The sequence below is a fragment of the Ostrinia furnacalis genome, unplaced genomic scaffold, assembly GCF_004193835.3.
Source record: "Ostrinia furnacalis isolate ACB-3 unplaced genomic scaffold, ASM419383v2 OfSCF5941, whole genome shotgun sequence".
Taxonomy (NCBI): Eukaryota; Metazoa; Arthropoda; class Insecta; order Lepidoptera; family Crambidae; genus Ostrinia; species Ostrinia furnacalis.
Window position 1 is genome coordinate 53483 of NW_021136180.1, and position 16006 is coordinate 69488.

Sequence of the window (16006 nt, forward strand, 5' to 3'; positions counted from 1 at the left end):
GAATCGCATGATACGGAAAAAAATCCTATTCTTGTACCTATTCTTGACTGTTCTTGAGTGTTGTTTAATAAAAAGGCCCGAAAAAATTCAATAAACCTCAGGTTCATAGCTCATAGCAACAGATTATCTAACAAATTGATACAACAACGGAAACAAAATTGTGACGTCTAACGTCAATGTGAGCCTACGCCCGGTATAAATATGGATCAGTCGTGGTTGTTTACTGCCGGTGATGTTCCCGACTGAATCGAAGAGACCGCCGACGGAATATTACGTCATCTGGCAGTATCAAATAATAGCGGATTAGATATAAACTTGATTTGATTTCATGATAAGATGATGATGAAAAGACCGCCTCATCCTCGCAGGCATGAGGCACTGATTAGTAAAATGGTGGAAAAGACACAAAGTTATTCCATCTCATTGAAAACTCTGTCCTATAACGATTGAAAAACACATGACTTGTGCAGGGCCGGATCTACCTATGGGCTGATTGGGCTGCAGGGCCCAGGGTCCCGGGGTTACAAGGGGCCCCCAGATCCCGCTAAAAAGTAGGCCATAATTTGAAAAAAAAAAAAAAAAAAAAGTTGTCTGTAAAGTCGGTTTACGGACGATATTTTTACGTGACAACGTCATAAGAAGTTTCAGCCCAGGGCCCCACAAATTCACGATCCGGCCCTGGACTTGTGGCATTTAAAACAATGCGGGTCAAACAGTCAACAAATACCTTGACCTTGCGCATGCCCGTGACCTTGGCCTGACATCGAGATACACGTTATTGTGAAAGTCGCGATAGCGCGAGAAAGGTGATATGATATCTGTATTAGATTATAATGTAAATTCATTAGTGTTGGTTCAACCACAGAATAATAATAAGTACTACGTACAGAAGTTTTACTTCGCGAAGGTATTTAAAACAATATATGCTCAATGTCATTAACAATATGGTATAATATAGCCTGTCTCAAGAGTCAAGCAACATTTTGTTGACAAACGTCAGTGATCGGCACTGCGCCGAAGCTATAGGGCTGACTTCGGTAAAATGATGTGACGTGAGGTGCCAAACTGCGGAAAATGGCGGAGGAAATACATGATTTAGCATGAATTATCGTGAATAATATTAACTACTTATTTACCTCTCAGTGTCTTGAGGCAACTTAAAAAAGTACATTCTGTGTTTTTATTATTATTTAGGCAGTTAAATACTGCACAGTATTTAGTACACCATTTTCTTTATTTTCTCCCATCATACACAAGAATACGCGTGCGTGAGTCAATGTTCGCTCGTATGTGAGGCCTTGTCGAATAGTACCCTGTAGGTGGGCCATCATGCGTGTTTTGTTTTCGATGTAAACTCGAGGAGATGAACAGGCCTGGTTCAACTGATAGCGACTAGAGTCTAGACAGGCGAATAGATAAGATTTGAGCTTCTTACAAAACCTCCAGGGCATCATAGTTATTATAGCTGAAATTCCACCACCGACAAAGTTTAATAAAGTATTTATATCGCGAAAGCTTAAAATAGTATGTTATAGTTGATCGTGTAGAGATGGACAAGCTTCCACAGGAGTTACTGCGACCATAAAATGAAATTGACCAATTTGATCTTTACCTCATAATATTCTTGATACGAGTAGGATAAGCCCTTTTCGAACAATATAATGAGTGCACGTTTTGCCCACGCCATTATAGGTTTATAGGGCGTTCCACAAAGTCAAGGTTTTCCCTTGATTGCTTCGTGCGTAAACCGTTTATTCTAAATCTGTAACTCCGTTGCGTGAAATACTTATAATGCTTCCGTTGCGTCACTGATTCAACATAAACGTCACATGCTCGACCAAGAAATCCGTGATTTATGACGTCTGCAGACCCTGTGGCACTGAAATTAGTAATAGCCTGTATTAACGACTAGCCTCCGCAATCAGAAAGAGACGCATAATCGAATCAGGACCACAAGCAAGCGAGAGGCACGACCTTCCGACCCTAACGCTTGAACTTGACAGGCCTTGACTTGGCTGCTGGTGACGTCACCGGCGAGACCATACGACTTTATGCTCTGGTTAGGCTGATTGTTCCAAAAGCTATTACGAAGACGCGGCATGAGATAATGATTGGATTAAACGCTTTTTAAGGCGTTCCAACGCCCAGTACTATTAAATTTTCGTGGCTATAAATAGATCTAGATTGTTGATAGTGTTATGGTCAAGTAAATACATTGAAGTCATATTTTTGTTTGGATTTACAACAATGACTGTGTGAAGCATGTCATGCAAGAGCAATTTATGGCTTTAAATAAAGTATATTCGTATTGTGTTCTGTTGTAAATAATACAGATTTATATGAAAATTATGTATTATAATTTGTGCTTCATTGTAAGTTTGAACACAACAACTAATGTATGTTGAAGTCTTTATCTGTTTCTTTCCACAATGCATTGCCGGATGCTTGTACGTCCGTTGACACCTAAACACTAAACTAATTTGGACAAATGACGGTCATTTACACGCGTCTAAAGCACAACATAAAGGAACATGACATCATCATTAATAATATGTCAAAGACACAATTTACGTCCCATAAAACTCGCTAAAGTGCCTTTTATTGAAACGAGTCAACAACTACTAGGCAAACAGAGCAGGGAGTTCGCCTACGTAATAGTTTTCACCCAGGTTGCGCCCGCGCACATTCGGAATACAAATGTGCGCTCTTGACAATGACCGCCTATTGCTCACCCATTGCCATACTAAACTGGCTGTGTGCGAGTGAAACGAGGAAATGGTGCTGATCTAAATAATTGTGCATACTTATGGCTCGATATGCATCGACACCAATTGGGCTGGCGAACTAGATCAGGCCACTCAAGCCTCGAAGGGCAGTTTGTTACTAATTGAGGCGTCAAACAAGATACCAATATTGATCAACGTTAGATGATATGCCCATTAGCCCATAACCTCGCACGTTAGATCTCTTGGGTTTAAAATGATACTGATTGTCGACTGGACACACTAATGAGGTTCTAACATCCGTGAGACATTAAATTGTATGAAAAAGTCAAACGCATTTATGAAAGTAGTGCAGGCCGTGACTACAATTCTAAACAGTCAGTTCCTGTGGGTGTCTCCATAGATACCGTTATGGGCCATTACTGATTCTGATATGATTCTAATACTGTCAATATCGGTTCTTACAGCAGTAGTTTCGTAGGTCTCATTTCAGGAATTTGGCTTTTCAAATGAAGAATCATATTCTTTGAATTTGTGTGGAGATCCAGTCGCCGCTGATTATCACGCGTCATCCTAAACCTAATGTACAGATGAAGGCTCGTCACGCCAAACACATCATCATCATCTCAGTCATAGGACGTCCACTGCTGAACATAGGACTCCCCCAATGCTTTCCATGTTGCCTGGTTGGTAGCGGCCTGCGTCCAGCGCCTTCCTGCTACCTTTATGATGGTGTCGGTCCACCTTGTGGTAGGATCTTAGTTCTTACGTAGTTTTTAAGGCGCTGTTTTGTAACAAATCTGATGTGCTGTCGTTTTACAAATGTTTTTATTATTCGCAGGTTCTGCAGCAACCATGGCAACAAATGTCCCCGGCCGGGCACGGCGCCGGCGGAGCTGATGTGCGTCGCCGAGGCGATGATGCCGCGACTCATACTGAGGCTGCTTCAGCACTTCAGGGAGAACAGGTAGGCAATAATTCTTCTTGTCGTGTCGACAACAAACCTACACAGTGTCAGCCCAAAACTCCGCTACAAGAGTGGCGTTGTCAGTAGCCTTCATTAAATCTTCCTGTGTGCAGTTTTTTGGGTCACGCAAGGGACGACATCATGTTCTCTCGTGGCTATACTTCATCAACCTTTGCTTAGTCACTTGTTATCCGCTTTGTACTGGAAAGTCGAAGCTTAACTTTGAACTCCTATATTCTTTTGATTAATTTCCAATTCCCCCGGGACAAACTTGACCTTTACTGGTTGGGTTTTCATTTCCATCACGTATACTTTGCTGATTGCGTAAAGAAACTATCTATTCATTAATAAATTATGTGATACATTGTAATAAAACTACTTTATTTATACCTTTTACCTAAGTGGATTTTAAGGGCGAGTGCGTACTTAACCTACTTTATCGGACAAACAGTACCATTACCGCTTTTGTACTAACATTAGAATAGAAATGGATGTTTTATGTCGAACAGCTGATAGCGGGTGGAACAAGGAAAATGTATTGTTAAATGATGCTATGAGTTAATAAAAATTCACTGTAATTTAAAAAAAAGGGCTTTTATTTTAGACCACTTATTTAAAAAAAAGCTTCAACTACCTATTTAATGTATGGCTACTAATACTAATAATTATTAGAAAACCAAACACTTTACTAACATTACTTTTAAGATTATAAATTGTATCCTACTAACCACTATGAACTGTAAAATTGTTTGAAATAAACGTCATTATTATAATACAGGGTTTTAGTTAAAACGATGCAATATGACTATCTTAGTTCTAAAAGGGATTAATAATGTTCCTTAAAAGTTCCTAAACACTCTTCATTCTAACACTTACCATATCTACATATATTTTACTTGAAAATATCTCGCATTGTACAGTTGTCGGTACTTCTCTTAGTGTCCCATTAGAGAAATGTAACAGAATACTAATACAGGAGATAGGTGGTTGATTTGTAAACCTCCTCTTGTTACGTTGAACAATACGATGACTCACAAGTGCGCTTAAGGTTTCCACCGCGTTAAATACGTTCAAGTATTACATTACTTTTAAAATAGGTTTCACACTAGTAACAGCAATAACGGTATATCCATTAGCGTAAATGTACTATAATGTTTGAATGGTCGAATGAACCTATTCATTGCCAACGGATAGAACAATAGCAATGTGTTAAAGTATGATACTTTGCGGGACACTATTGTTGGAAGGTAATCATGATTAGGTAATTAAAAAACGTATTCATGACCATGTTAATCCTGTTTTGTAAAGTTATCTATCTAATCTAGTACATCTAATTAAACAATCGTTTGGAATAGGTACCTTTAGCAATAAAATCACGCTTCTTTTCTAAACTTGGACAGTTTCATTGTCTGACGTTTGAAACGCATTATTTTGTATTGTTCCGTTTTACCTCCCTTTGTATCTTTGTATCCTCACTGGTCATTTTACGCGAAGTAAACTTGTCCGAAACCGAGATAAAATCTTATATCCCTTTACACACGACGATACACGTACGTGAGAGTAACTTTGAAAAAATCTCATTCCCATGTAAACTTGTTTTTGCGGCCGCAATCGGCAGCGATCGCTCGTGAGAGATATTTACTCGCACACAGTGCCGCTCATTTAGTGTTGGGATCTGTCAGTGCTCGTTTACTCGGACTTAATGTTGACTGCATTTTTTGGTACGAGAGGCGGCCAGTGTAAATATTGATTTTATGTGGTTATTGTTGTTTTCGGATAAGTGTTATAGTTTTATTTTATTACGGAAACAGTGATTATCCGAATGGAATACTTTTATTGTTATTTCATTGCATAAATTAATAATTATTACTACCAAAAAATTAAGTCGCACGATCGTAGCTGGTCGGTCAAACCTCCAAAAGTTGATTGAAAACTATTTTATTTGTTATTTGATATTATGGCTTAGTGTTTAGTTGTTTTTCAATTTTAGTGCATCCTAAATATGAAAGATGTGTCGTAGCATTATTTGGAAACGCAACCGACTATAAAATTAAAGATTTTTATGACTAAAAAGACCAGGAAACACAATTTCGGGATTTTACGGACTTTGAAGAATAGAATACCAAATATGAAAGCTCAGGAGACGAAGTAGACCCTGAACATGAATCAGCAAGGCTGGTCAGACATTTTAAAAATACTATGTGGCAAGCAAAAGCTGAAACAAAAGCCACGTCCGCAACAAAATACAGGGTCAATTTGGAAGAAAATTCAAACAAATTGAATTCGTACTCCAACTGAGTATCTCAATTGATTATTTTAATGACACATTTTACAAAGAGATGGCTAGGTGTACAAACTTGCAGTACATGCGTTAAATCGATAAAGAATTAAAAACTATTAGAACCAAAATTGCTATAGTGTTCGGTGCACATATTTTCATGAGATGCCTTCCGGACCCATGTTTGCATATGTACTGACACACTAATATAAAAAATAGGGGCTTATTGCTAACAAAATAGTTCATAACCGATTTGTACACACACGACATTCCCTTTATGTATTTTACCATGACCAACTAGCAGAAACAGAACAAGACAACCGCTTTGGAAGGTGCAACACATGATAAATGATGGATCAATATACCTGCAAAGAGGTCCATCTTATTATTCAATCGTTGAACGATATGAGTGGTGTAGATATTCTGGACTAACAAATGGAATGCCACCAAACCTTTATTACAAGATAATAGGGTTTGAAAGTTCTAGTTTAAATTTTGGAACTGGCAGTTGTTAATTCGCGGCGGCTTTAGAAAATTGATTGCACAGCTAATGGTTATTCAAAAAAAGACATTTTAGCAGTACTAGATTTTCGTTTCAGCATAGCTGAGGCTTTAAACAGATATCCTAATAAAGAGCATCGTGTCGAAAATTTACTAAACGACTCGAAATCCATAAACAATATAATATAGACTTTTAAGGTCAGAAAGCAAATAATAACACAGATGAGAACGATTACCTGGCTAAAAAGCACCGAGGTGTTACATGTTGGAAGGATGTTCTAGCTGGTCAAAAATTAAATGTGCTAAGTGAGATGTTTACCTGTGCCTTTCTCGCAAAAAAGCTGTTTCCAGTCATATCATCTTAAGCCATAAAAATGACATTTATTTCTTTATTATTAATTATAAAGTAATTTTGTTCTATTTTACAATCTCTTAATAATCATCTCGGACCACATATTGGTACCAACCAAACTAATAAAGGTTTTTACTTTGCAAGTTTGTCAAAAGGTGGATATTTTTTAATTAATTAGTTTTTTGTAAGACAATTTGCTAAAAGAGGTTTATTTGCTTGTTAAATTATAGCTTACTCTTTACTTATAGGGGTCTATCACTAAATGAATACGTATGTGCTCATAAATTAGTAGTTTTCATTAAATAAATTAACTAAATAGTATAACACTCACTATCGTGAGACTAACAAATTATACCGAAGCCTCACTATCGTGAGGGCATACTTTCAGGAAAACTGAAAATTCAAAATTTTTTAAAGTATTTTTCTAATCTTATTTAAACTCTAAAATAACCCCTAAGTTATGTTTTATTAAAATATTGACACTTTTTTATTCTCGTGTGTAAAGGGATATGTATAGAAAACGCCTAGATATTGATCTAACGAGGTAGGCAAGAGCAGCAGGAAAACCGTTACGCTCTCAACTTAAAAAAGTAAAAAACAACCATTGTCTGAAATTGGTCATCATCATCAACATTTCAGCCATACGACGTCCACTGCTGAACATAGGCCTCCCCCAATGATTTCGATGTTGACCGATTGGTAGCGGCCTGCGTCCAGCTCCTTCCTGCTACCTTTATGATGTCGTCGGTCCACCTTGTGGGTGGACGACCCACGCTGCGTTTTCTGGTACGCGGCCTCCACTCCAGAACCTTGCTGCCCCATCGGCCGTCAGTTCTGCGTACTATGAGCCCTGCCCATTGCCACTTCAGCTTGTTCCACTTAAGTTTGTTTACGGATCTCCTTATTCGATCGTAAAGAAACACCGAGCATAGCCCTCTCCATAGCACGCTGTGCAACTTTGTGGTTTTATCTTATATCTATATATATAAAAGAAAGTCGTGTTAGTTACTTCGCTTATAACTCAAGAACGGCTGAACCGATTTAGCTGAAAATTGTCCGGGAGGTAGTTTAGAGCCAGGAGAAGGACATAGGATACTTTTTATCCCGTTCGAAATTAAAAAAAAAGTCTGCTTATTTATTGCCATTAAGGCGGAACAAAGTTCGCCGGTCAGCTAGTACATATATAAAAGAAAGTCGTGTTAGTTACTTCGCTTATAACTCAAGAACGGCTGAACCGATTTAGCTGAAAATTGTCAGGGAGGTAGTTTAGAGCCAGGAGAAGGACATAGGATACTTTTTATCCCGTTCGAAATTAAAAAAAAAGTCTGCTTATTTATTGCCATTAAGGCGGAACAAAGTTCGCCGGGTCAGCTAGTTGGTCATAAATTTTAATTGTCTATGCCATTGTTCCAGCGACAACTTCAGCACCTCAGCGGGCGCGCAGTCCAAGTCGGATGGTTATCGCATCGCGGTGCACGACTGCGAGTTCTACGTGCAGATGCTCATGGAGTTTAACAACATGGGTGACCTCATGCGCTCCGCCATGACCAAGGCGCTCATCAACCCCCAGGTATGGGCCGTCATTTAAAGAAAGAAAAACTCACGTAAAATAGCACCACACCAAGATTCCGTTCTTTGGCGAGGTCCCGAGTCGCGATCCACTTGATAAGTCTTTTCTCACTTATGAAGTTTGACAACATGGGCGACCTCATGCGCTCCGCCATGACCGAGGCGCTCATCAACCCGCAGGTAAGAGCACTCGAAGGAAGAACAATAGATAGAAAATATCACCAAACCAAGATTCCGTTCTTTGGCGAGGTCCCGAGTCGCGATCCACTTGATACGTCTTTTCTCACTCATGAAGTTTGACAACATGGGCGACTTCATGCGCTCCGCTATGACCAAGGCGCTCATCAACCCGCAGGTTTGGGCACTCGAAGGCGCCTAACTCACGCAAAATAGTACCACACCACAACAACCAAGATTCCGTCCGTTGGCGAGGACCCGTGTCGCGATCCCACTTGATGTCTTTTTGCGCGGTACTGACTTGTCCCATGCCGCTTCTCCCCCCAAGCCAGTGATATTTTTAGGCTGGTTTTAGAATCGCGCTAACCGCTCGCTGATCGTCGGCGCTGACTGATCAATATGTATGAAACATTCCTGACGCTGAGCGCTCAGCGCCGACGCTTCATACATTTCAGCTGTCAGCGTCGATGGTCAGCGTGCGTCAGCGCAATTCTAAAACTAGCCTTACATTTTCCTATCAAAGGCTTACCTAAACCTAGGTTCGGGCCTCACTCGAGGGCGCTTTGTTTGCCCTCTGCGTGCCTCTGACCCTGCCGTAAATTCTACCTAAGCACTGACAGTTGACTGACGGCAATAGCTGGAACCAACGAACATAAAACGAGTGGCTTGTGCAATAAGTCAAAAGAAAATAAAGCACCTCAAAGGAACATGGTCGTGACTCTTCATGTTACCAAAGCTGTGTATTAATATGTTAATGTATTTTATTCGCAGATGTACAGAAACCTAGTAGAGCCGCCGTTCCCGGACACGGAGTATGGCTGCTACATGGCCGAGTCCAACAAAATGTACGAGAAAGCTATCGAGTCCTTCCCCGCGCCGGAACCTCCTGATGAGTGAGTATATTTATTCAGCCACATCAGTCATACTTTTACAGTTTTACAATAAACACTATGTAATTCCTTGCATCACAGGCATTGTACTGACTGGGTTCGAACTCGCCATCTGTAGGCGTCTACTACGACTTGCCTAAACGTGATATTCGAAGCAAGAACATTATTTCTTTTGATGATATGATCAGCCGTTTTCTAAACCAACTGACCTTCTGTTTATGATTTGGCCGTAGTCGAAAGAATCAAAAATCCCAGCAAACTGTTGCCCTGAACCATTTTATTATGCCTGAAGGAAGGCTTTACTTGAATTTTCTTATTTTTACGGGCTGCGCACATAAACGGGTACTAGTTTTAACGCTACGGTAAATTTGCAATGTTGATATTTTGACAAGCCTCGGCATGATTAGGAATACTGAAGCGACAGCCTACATTGCAATTTCAACTGTAGTTTTATTGTACCCTAACATTATTATTTTGTCGGCCGTTTGGTGTAGTGGTTCGAAACGGACTACTATTCCAGAGGTAGCGGGTTCGATTCCCGCACACTACAAACATTTGTGTGCATGAACATATTTGTTTGTATTGGACTGGGTGTTTTCTATGTATAATAAGTATGTATTTACAAAAAAAAAAACTATTTAAGTACGTTTATATCCGTTGTCTAGTACCCATAGTACAAGCTTTGCTTAGTTTGGGACTAGAAGCGCCGTGTAAAATGTCTAAGAATATTTATTTATTATTTATTTATTTATTAATCGTCACTTAAAAATCCCTTGCCGTGAGTCCCTATAACGCGCGCAATCCCTTGAGAAACCTTTATAAACTTTTTAAACTTGAGCAATATTATAAAAACATCTTTCTCTCGCCAGATATCGACATCTGCCGGCCCTAGCGCCGCGCCTGCAACACAACACACTACTCGACGAGTTCATATTCTGGACGTTCAAGTATGAGTTCCCGCAGAACGTCGTCTGCTTTCTGCTCAATATGCTGCCCGATCAAGACTACAAAGTGAGTAACAGTTGAGAAACAGTGAGAATAGTGTGTAGGTTAGTTTTAACCTACACCTTTAGTTTAGTTTTTAGTTTTAGTCGTTTGCCTCCTATCACATAAAAAAAACCAGAGGGCGCTAGTGAGAAAACAGCAACAGATTGAAAATCATGGCTTAAAAATAAAGTACACTGAACAAAGATTAACAATTAATTTGCACTCCGATTGTAGATTAATTCTGATTTCTGTAACGTAAACGACAAGGTCGATAAGTGTACAGAGTATAAACGACAGGTTGACTACTATTCTTAACTCGATATCGCTGTTGTTCGATATTTTTCACACAATGAAAAACTGAGAGATTTTATTTACTTTTTACTTGCCAATGGAAAGTCATGCCTCCAGCTACGTCTAGAAGACATATACGACTGACGATACGACGTCTTCTAGACTCTAGAAGAGTCTTCAAATTCAATACTCAATACTTTATTGCATTTCACAGTGTCTTTAATTTCATTCCATTTGGTTATCTATCAACCAAAGAAGCACTGTAATCTGTACCTTAATTTTTCTAACTTGTCCATTCCACCCTATTTTATTTTTGCTTGCAAGCTGAAGAGGCTTTTCACGGGCATGAACTATTAAACCTCATTGTATGCTTGATAGTTGGAGCTTTGAGATCGAAGGGGTATTGCCAGCCTAAGTTAATAAAACGTTGTCCCCAGGAACACCTGACCCGCACGTTCGTGATGCACTACGCGCGAATCCCGCTGGTGCTGGAGGCGGCGTCCGACCCCGACACGCTGTCCAACCGCGTCGTCCACATGTCGGTACAGCTGTTCTCCAACGAGGTATCTGTCCAAATGAAACTGTTTCTAAAACCTAATGCGCACGATCGTGATATACGAGTTAGTTCGAGTATTATAATATTTTGACAAAGATCACAGAAACTAAAGGGAGATGTGACAAGGGGGCGGGGCCAGTGTCGCAGCAATGTGCCCAAAAACAGAACACATTGATCGTGATAGCAATGATGACAGCAGCGACGTCATAATGTAAACAATTTACATTGTTTGCGTAGTACTCAATAATATTCGAATGTTGAGTACCGATACCGCAGTGGATAATGAGCGCATATTTTGATTACTTTGTGTGTGCGAATTTCTAATGCGATACTGAGTTTCGAACTCAGCGAATCATCAGCATCTCTCTATATCTCTATGCATTTTGATATTAGTCTAAATGTCTAATGCATGTACACATTGGCTAATCGGCACTATAATCGAATTCTTATTTCCAGGCCCTCGCGCTCCGTTGCGTTCAGCAACTCCATTTGCTACACGTGATGGTGCTATCTCTACGCCTGATGATGGGCAAGATCCTAGTCCAGAACACACTTCACGACCCCGAGCAGAACTTCCACTACGTCATCGACTGCACGCGGCGCGTCATGAAGGAGCACTGCTACTGGCCTCTGGTGTCGGACTTCAACAACGTGCTGTCGCATAAAAGCGTGGCGCTGCTGTTCTTACAAGACGACGCGCTGGTCGACATGTGGTTCGAATTCCTGTCGATGCTGCAGGGTGAGTACAAAATAAATGAGATAACAAATATCGGCTAGTGACGCAGAGCGCACGCGCGTATCTGATCGGCTTCGTGACGTTGTCCATAGTCTGGTCTGTGAGCACGTAGAATTTTGTCCAATGACCCCAAGCTACCCATCCTTATCGCTCGCGCGTAATTATGTTGCTGTTGCGCTCGCACACTCACTGCGTGCGCCCGTCGCACAGTCGCAACAGCAATATAATTATGCGCGAGCAATAAGGATGGGTAGCTTGGGGTCATTGGACAAAATTCTACGTGCTCACAGACCGGGCTTTAGACGAAAGCGCGATCATGTGAGCCGGCGGGCTCAAGGGTGGCTCGGGTGGACGTTGGGATGTGCGTAGCGTACCCTTTTGATAATTTATTTTGAAGAAAACGTAACGTTGCCTTTCCGCTAAATCAAATAACTATTTATTGATCTTTAAAAGTTAATAGAAAACTAAATGGGTTGTCGAACCTAAATTGGATTTTTCAAGAATTTCCTTGAAATTATTGGATAATTAATTATATCCACTAGCAGTGGACCACCACATACGCAATCATTATCAATTATGATCTCATAAATTATTTCAGCAATTTAATAGATAGTCACGTAATAATTGAAACGGCTTATTTTAAAGAATAAAAACAGGTTTTCGACGTACTGAATAATGTGTTATTTCACTGTAACAACATTATGTAGTAAACAGAGTCATACCATATTATTTGTTGGATAAAATCGACACATTAAAACTTTCCGGGACGTCGAGCATAGCTTGCCGATGTAGTCGCGATTAAAGTAGCGGCTTACGGCGATGATTACATTGTCATACGCGGCGATAAGATGTAATGTAATATTTAAAAACTAAACTACAAGTGCAACGGAAGCTTCACTTGTAGTTTCATTTTTAAATATTGCATTCGCTTTGCTTTAGCCAAATGGCGTCCACTGCTGGACTAAGGCCTCCCACAAGGATCTCCAAAACGACCGGTTCTGCGCATATTATTTAAAATCCTGATATTTACATACAAATGATATCCAGTGACAATCAGTGACACCCTAAAATCGGTTTCGTTTGACAGATCGTGGTTGTTGCTTTATTCCGAAGGAATATTAACTTTATGAGGCTTATATCTGCAGTAAATCGCGTCTTGTATTATATTACTATTTTTTTTTGTCTAAACTCACTCTCATATCACGCAGGCATGAACGTGAACATCCGCGAAACCGGCGGTCACATCGAGTTCGAACCTTCATCTTACTACGCGGCGTTTTCTTGCGAGCTGGAAGCAGCGGCGTACCCGATGTGGTCGGTGCTGAGCCACCTGTCGGAGCCCGCGCACGCGCCGCTGGCCAGGCGGATCATCGCCGCCGCGCTCACGTACCTGCAGGAGTGGCTGGACGCCGTGCACTTCACCGCGCCGCATATGGAGAGGGTGAGTGGCTTTCGTACACAGGTGAATACACGTGAGATCGGCGGGCACTCGTCTAAGGCCTACGCTAAAACTTGCACGAGCATGGAGCGGTCACCGCTCCGGACGTCTGAAGATTGCGCCCGCTTATTAGTGCACGATCGTGGCATGCGCTCGACTCCTGCCGCGCGTTTAGAGACCTATCTCACGCGCCACACTGCGCTGCTCATACTTATTATCCGGCTGGTGACAGAGCCGGCGCGTCTAAGGATCTTCAATATAACTAGCAGACGTCTGACACACACAGGTGAATATACGTGAGATCGTCCCTCGTCTAAGGCCTACGCTAAAACTAGCTCGGGAGAACGAAGCGGTCACCGCTTCGGACGTCTGAAGATTGCGCCCGCTTATTAGTGCACGCTCGCGCGCGTTAAGAGAACTAGATACCCGTTTCACGCACTACACTGCGCTGCTCATACTTATTATCCGGCTGGTGGAGCCGGCGCGCCTAAGGACCTTCTCTAAAACTTGTGGACGTCTGACGCGGGCCTGCCCTCGATACAGGCGCACGAGCGTGCGCTCACGTGAGTTTATGCGTAGGCCCTTACTATGCGCCGCTCTCGAGAGCTGGAGGCAGCGTACCCGATGTGGTCGGTGCTGAGCCACCTGTCGGAGCCCGCGCACGCGCCGCTGGCCAGGCGGATCATCGCCGCCGCGCTCACGTACCTGCAGGAGTGGCTGGACGCCGTGCACTTCACCGCGCCGCATATGGAGAGGGTGAGTGGCTTTCTTACAGGTGAATATACGTGAGATCGGCGGGCACTCGTCTAAGGCCTACGCTAAAACTTGCAAGGGAGCACGGAGCGGTCACCGCTCCGGACGTCTGAAGATTGCGCCCGCTTATTAGTGCACGCCAGCGGCATGCGCCTGACTCCTGCCGCGCATTTAGAGACCCATCTCACGCGCCACACTGCGCTGCTCATACTTATTATCCGGCTGGTGACAGATCCGGCGCGTCTAAGGATCTTCAATGTAACTAGCAGACGTCTGACACACACAGGTGAATATACGTGAGATCGTCCCTCGTCTAAGGCCTACGCTAAAACTAGCTCGGGAGTACGAAGCGGTCACCGCTTCGGACGTCTGAAGATTGCGCCCGCTTATTAGTGCACGCTCGCGCGCGTTAAGAGAACTAGATACTCGTTTCACGCACTACACTGCGCTGCTCATACTTATTATCCGGCTGGTGAAGCCGGCGCGCCTAAGGACCTTCTCTAAAACTTGTGGACGTCTGACGCGGGCCTGCCCTCGATACAGGCGCACGAGCGTGCGCTCACGTGAGTTTTAGCGTAGGCCCTTGCTATGCGCCGCTCTCGCGAGCTGGAGGCAGCGTACCCGATGTGGTCGCTGGTGAGCCACCTGTCGGAGGAGTACCTGCAGGAGTGGCTGGACGCCGTGCACTTCACCGCGCCGCATATGGAGAGGGTGAGTGGCTTTCTTACACAGGTGAATATACGTGATTCGGCGGGCACTCGTCTAAGGCCTACGCTAAAACTTGCCTGGGAGCATGGAACGGTCACCGCTGCGCCCGCTTATTAGTGCACGCTCGCGGCGCTTACCGCGCGTGTATAAAACTAAATACCCGTCAAATTGCGCCGCTCATACTACTTTTTAATACAGACGCACGTGCGTGCGCTCGCGTTAGTACTGTTGATTTTTTCTATCTTTCAGAGGCCCGCAATTTTTGCTTGGTCTCCGATTAAACCCAGCCAGTATAGGTTGAGTAGTCTCGGAGGATATATTATTGTAACTTGAGCCCTATCTATAACTACCGATGCTTCATTAAATTCGAACTCAACTTTTCCCACGGCCACATATTAAATCTACGGCTCATCTTTTCAGTCACTCCCTAATTTCTGATTCCATAACTACTCACAGCCTACTTTTACTGGTAGGGTTTCATTGGCGTCGAAGCTGTAAATTCCTTACAGAAGTTAGTCCATGAGCGTGCGACAAAGTGCAACAATCTTGACTCATAAAACCTACTTCCACTATAGTATGGTCTGCGGGCACGTAGAATTTTGTCCAATGACCCGCTCGCACACTCACTGCGCCCGTCGCATAGTCGCGACAGTAATATAATTACGCGCGAGCGATAAGGATGGGTAGCTTGGGGTCATTGGAAAAAATTCTACGGGCTCACAGACCGGGCTTTAGTTTCATTAGCAGTGGAGCTGTAGATTCTGTCTACGTGTCGCACGCTTAAAGGGTGTGTGCAGCATTTCTAACTCGTATTCTCATTGCAGACGGAGGTGATGCACGCATCGTTCCACTTCCCGCTACACCGGTACTTGGGCGCGTTCCTGTGCGCCGGAGTGCGTGCTATGGGCGTGCGCGCGCGCGACGTGCTGCCGCCGCCCGATCTACTCGCGCTACTGTGCGTGCACCCGCTACGAGTGCAGGTGCGTACTTATTGCTGTGTGTTAAGGTTTCAATGGACAGTTTGACAACATTCTCCAATAATTCGAAATCACAACTTTTCTAAAAAGACACTTCATTCTG

The 16006-nt window shown here is 42.7% G+C and overlaps 1 protein-coding gene across 1 annotated transcript in view; it reads left to right on the forward strand.

The window, feature by feature from the left end:
- The window catches only part of Ubr3 (Ubr3 ubiquitin ligase), a 73456-nt gene that overhangs the window by 2953 nt on the left and 54497 nt on the right, over positions 1 to 16006 (forward strand). Inside the window, exons 3-10 of the mRNA XM_028316864.1 lie at positions 3565 to 3690; positions 8235 to 8391; positions 9339 to 9460; positions 10327 to 10468; positions 11173 to 11298; positions 11748 to 12030; positions 13236 to 13468; positions 15751 to 15906. Coding sequence (XP_028172665.1) covers positions 3565 to 3690; positions 8235 to 8391; positions 9339 to 9460; positions 10327 to 10468; positions 11173 to 11298; positions 11748 to 12030; positions 13236 to 13468; positions 15751 to 15906 — 1345 coding nt within the window. The remainder of the gene's footprint in view (positions 1 to 3564; positions 3691 to 8234; positions 8392 to 9338; positions 9461 to 10326; positions 10469 to 11172; positions 11299 to 11747; positions 12031 to 13235; positions 13469 to 15750; positions 15907 to 16006) is intronic.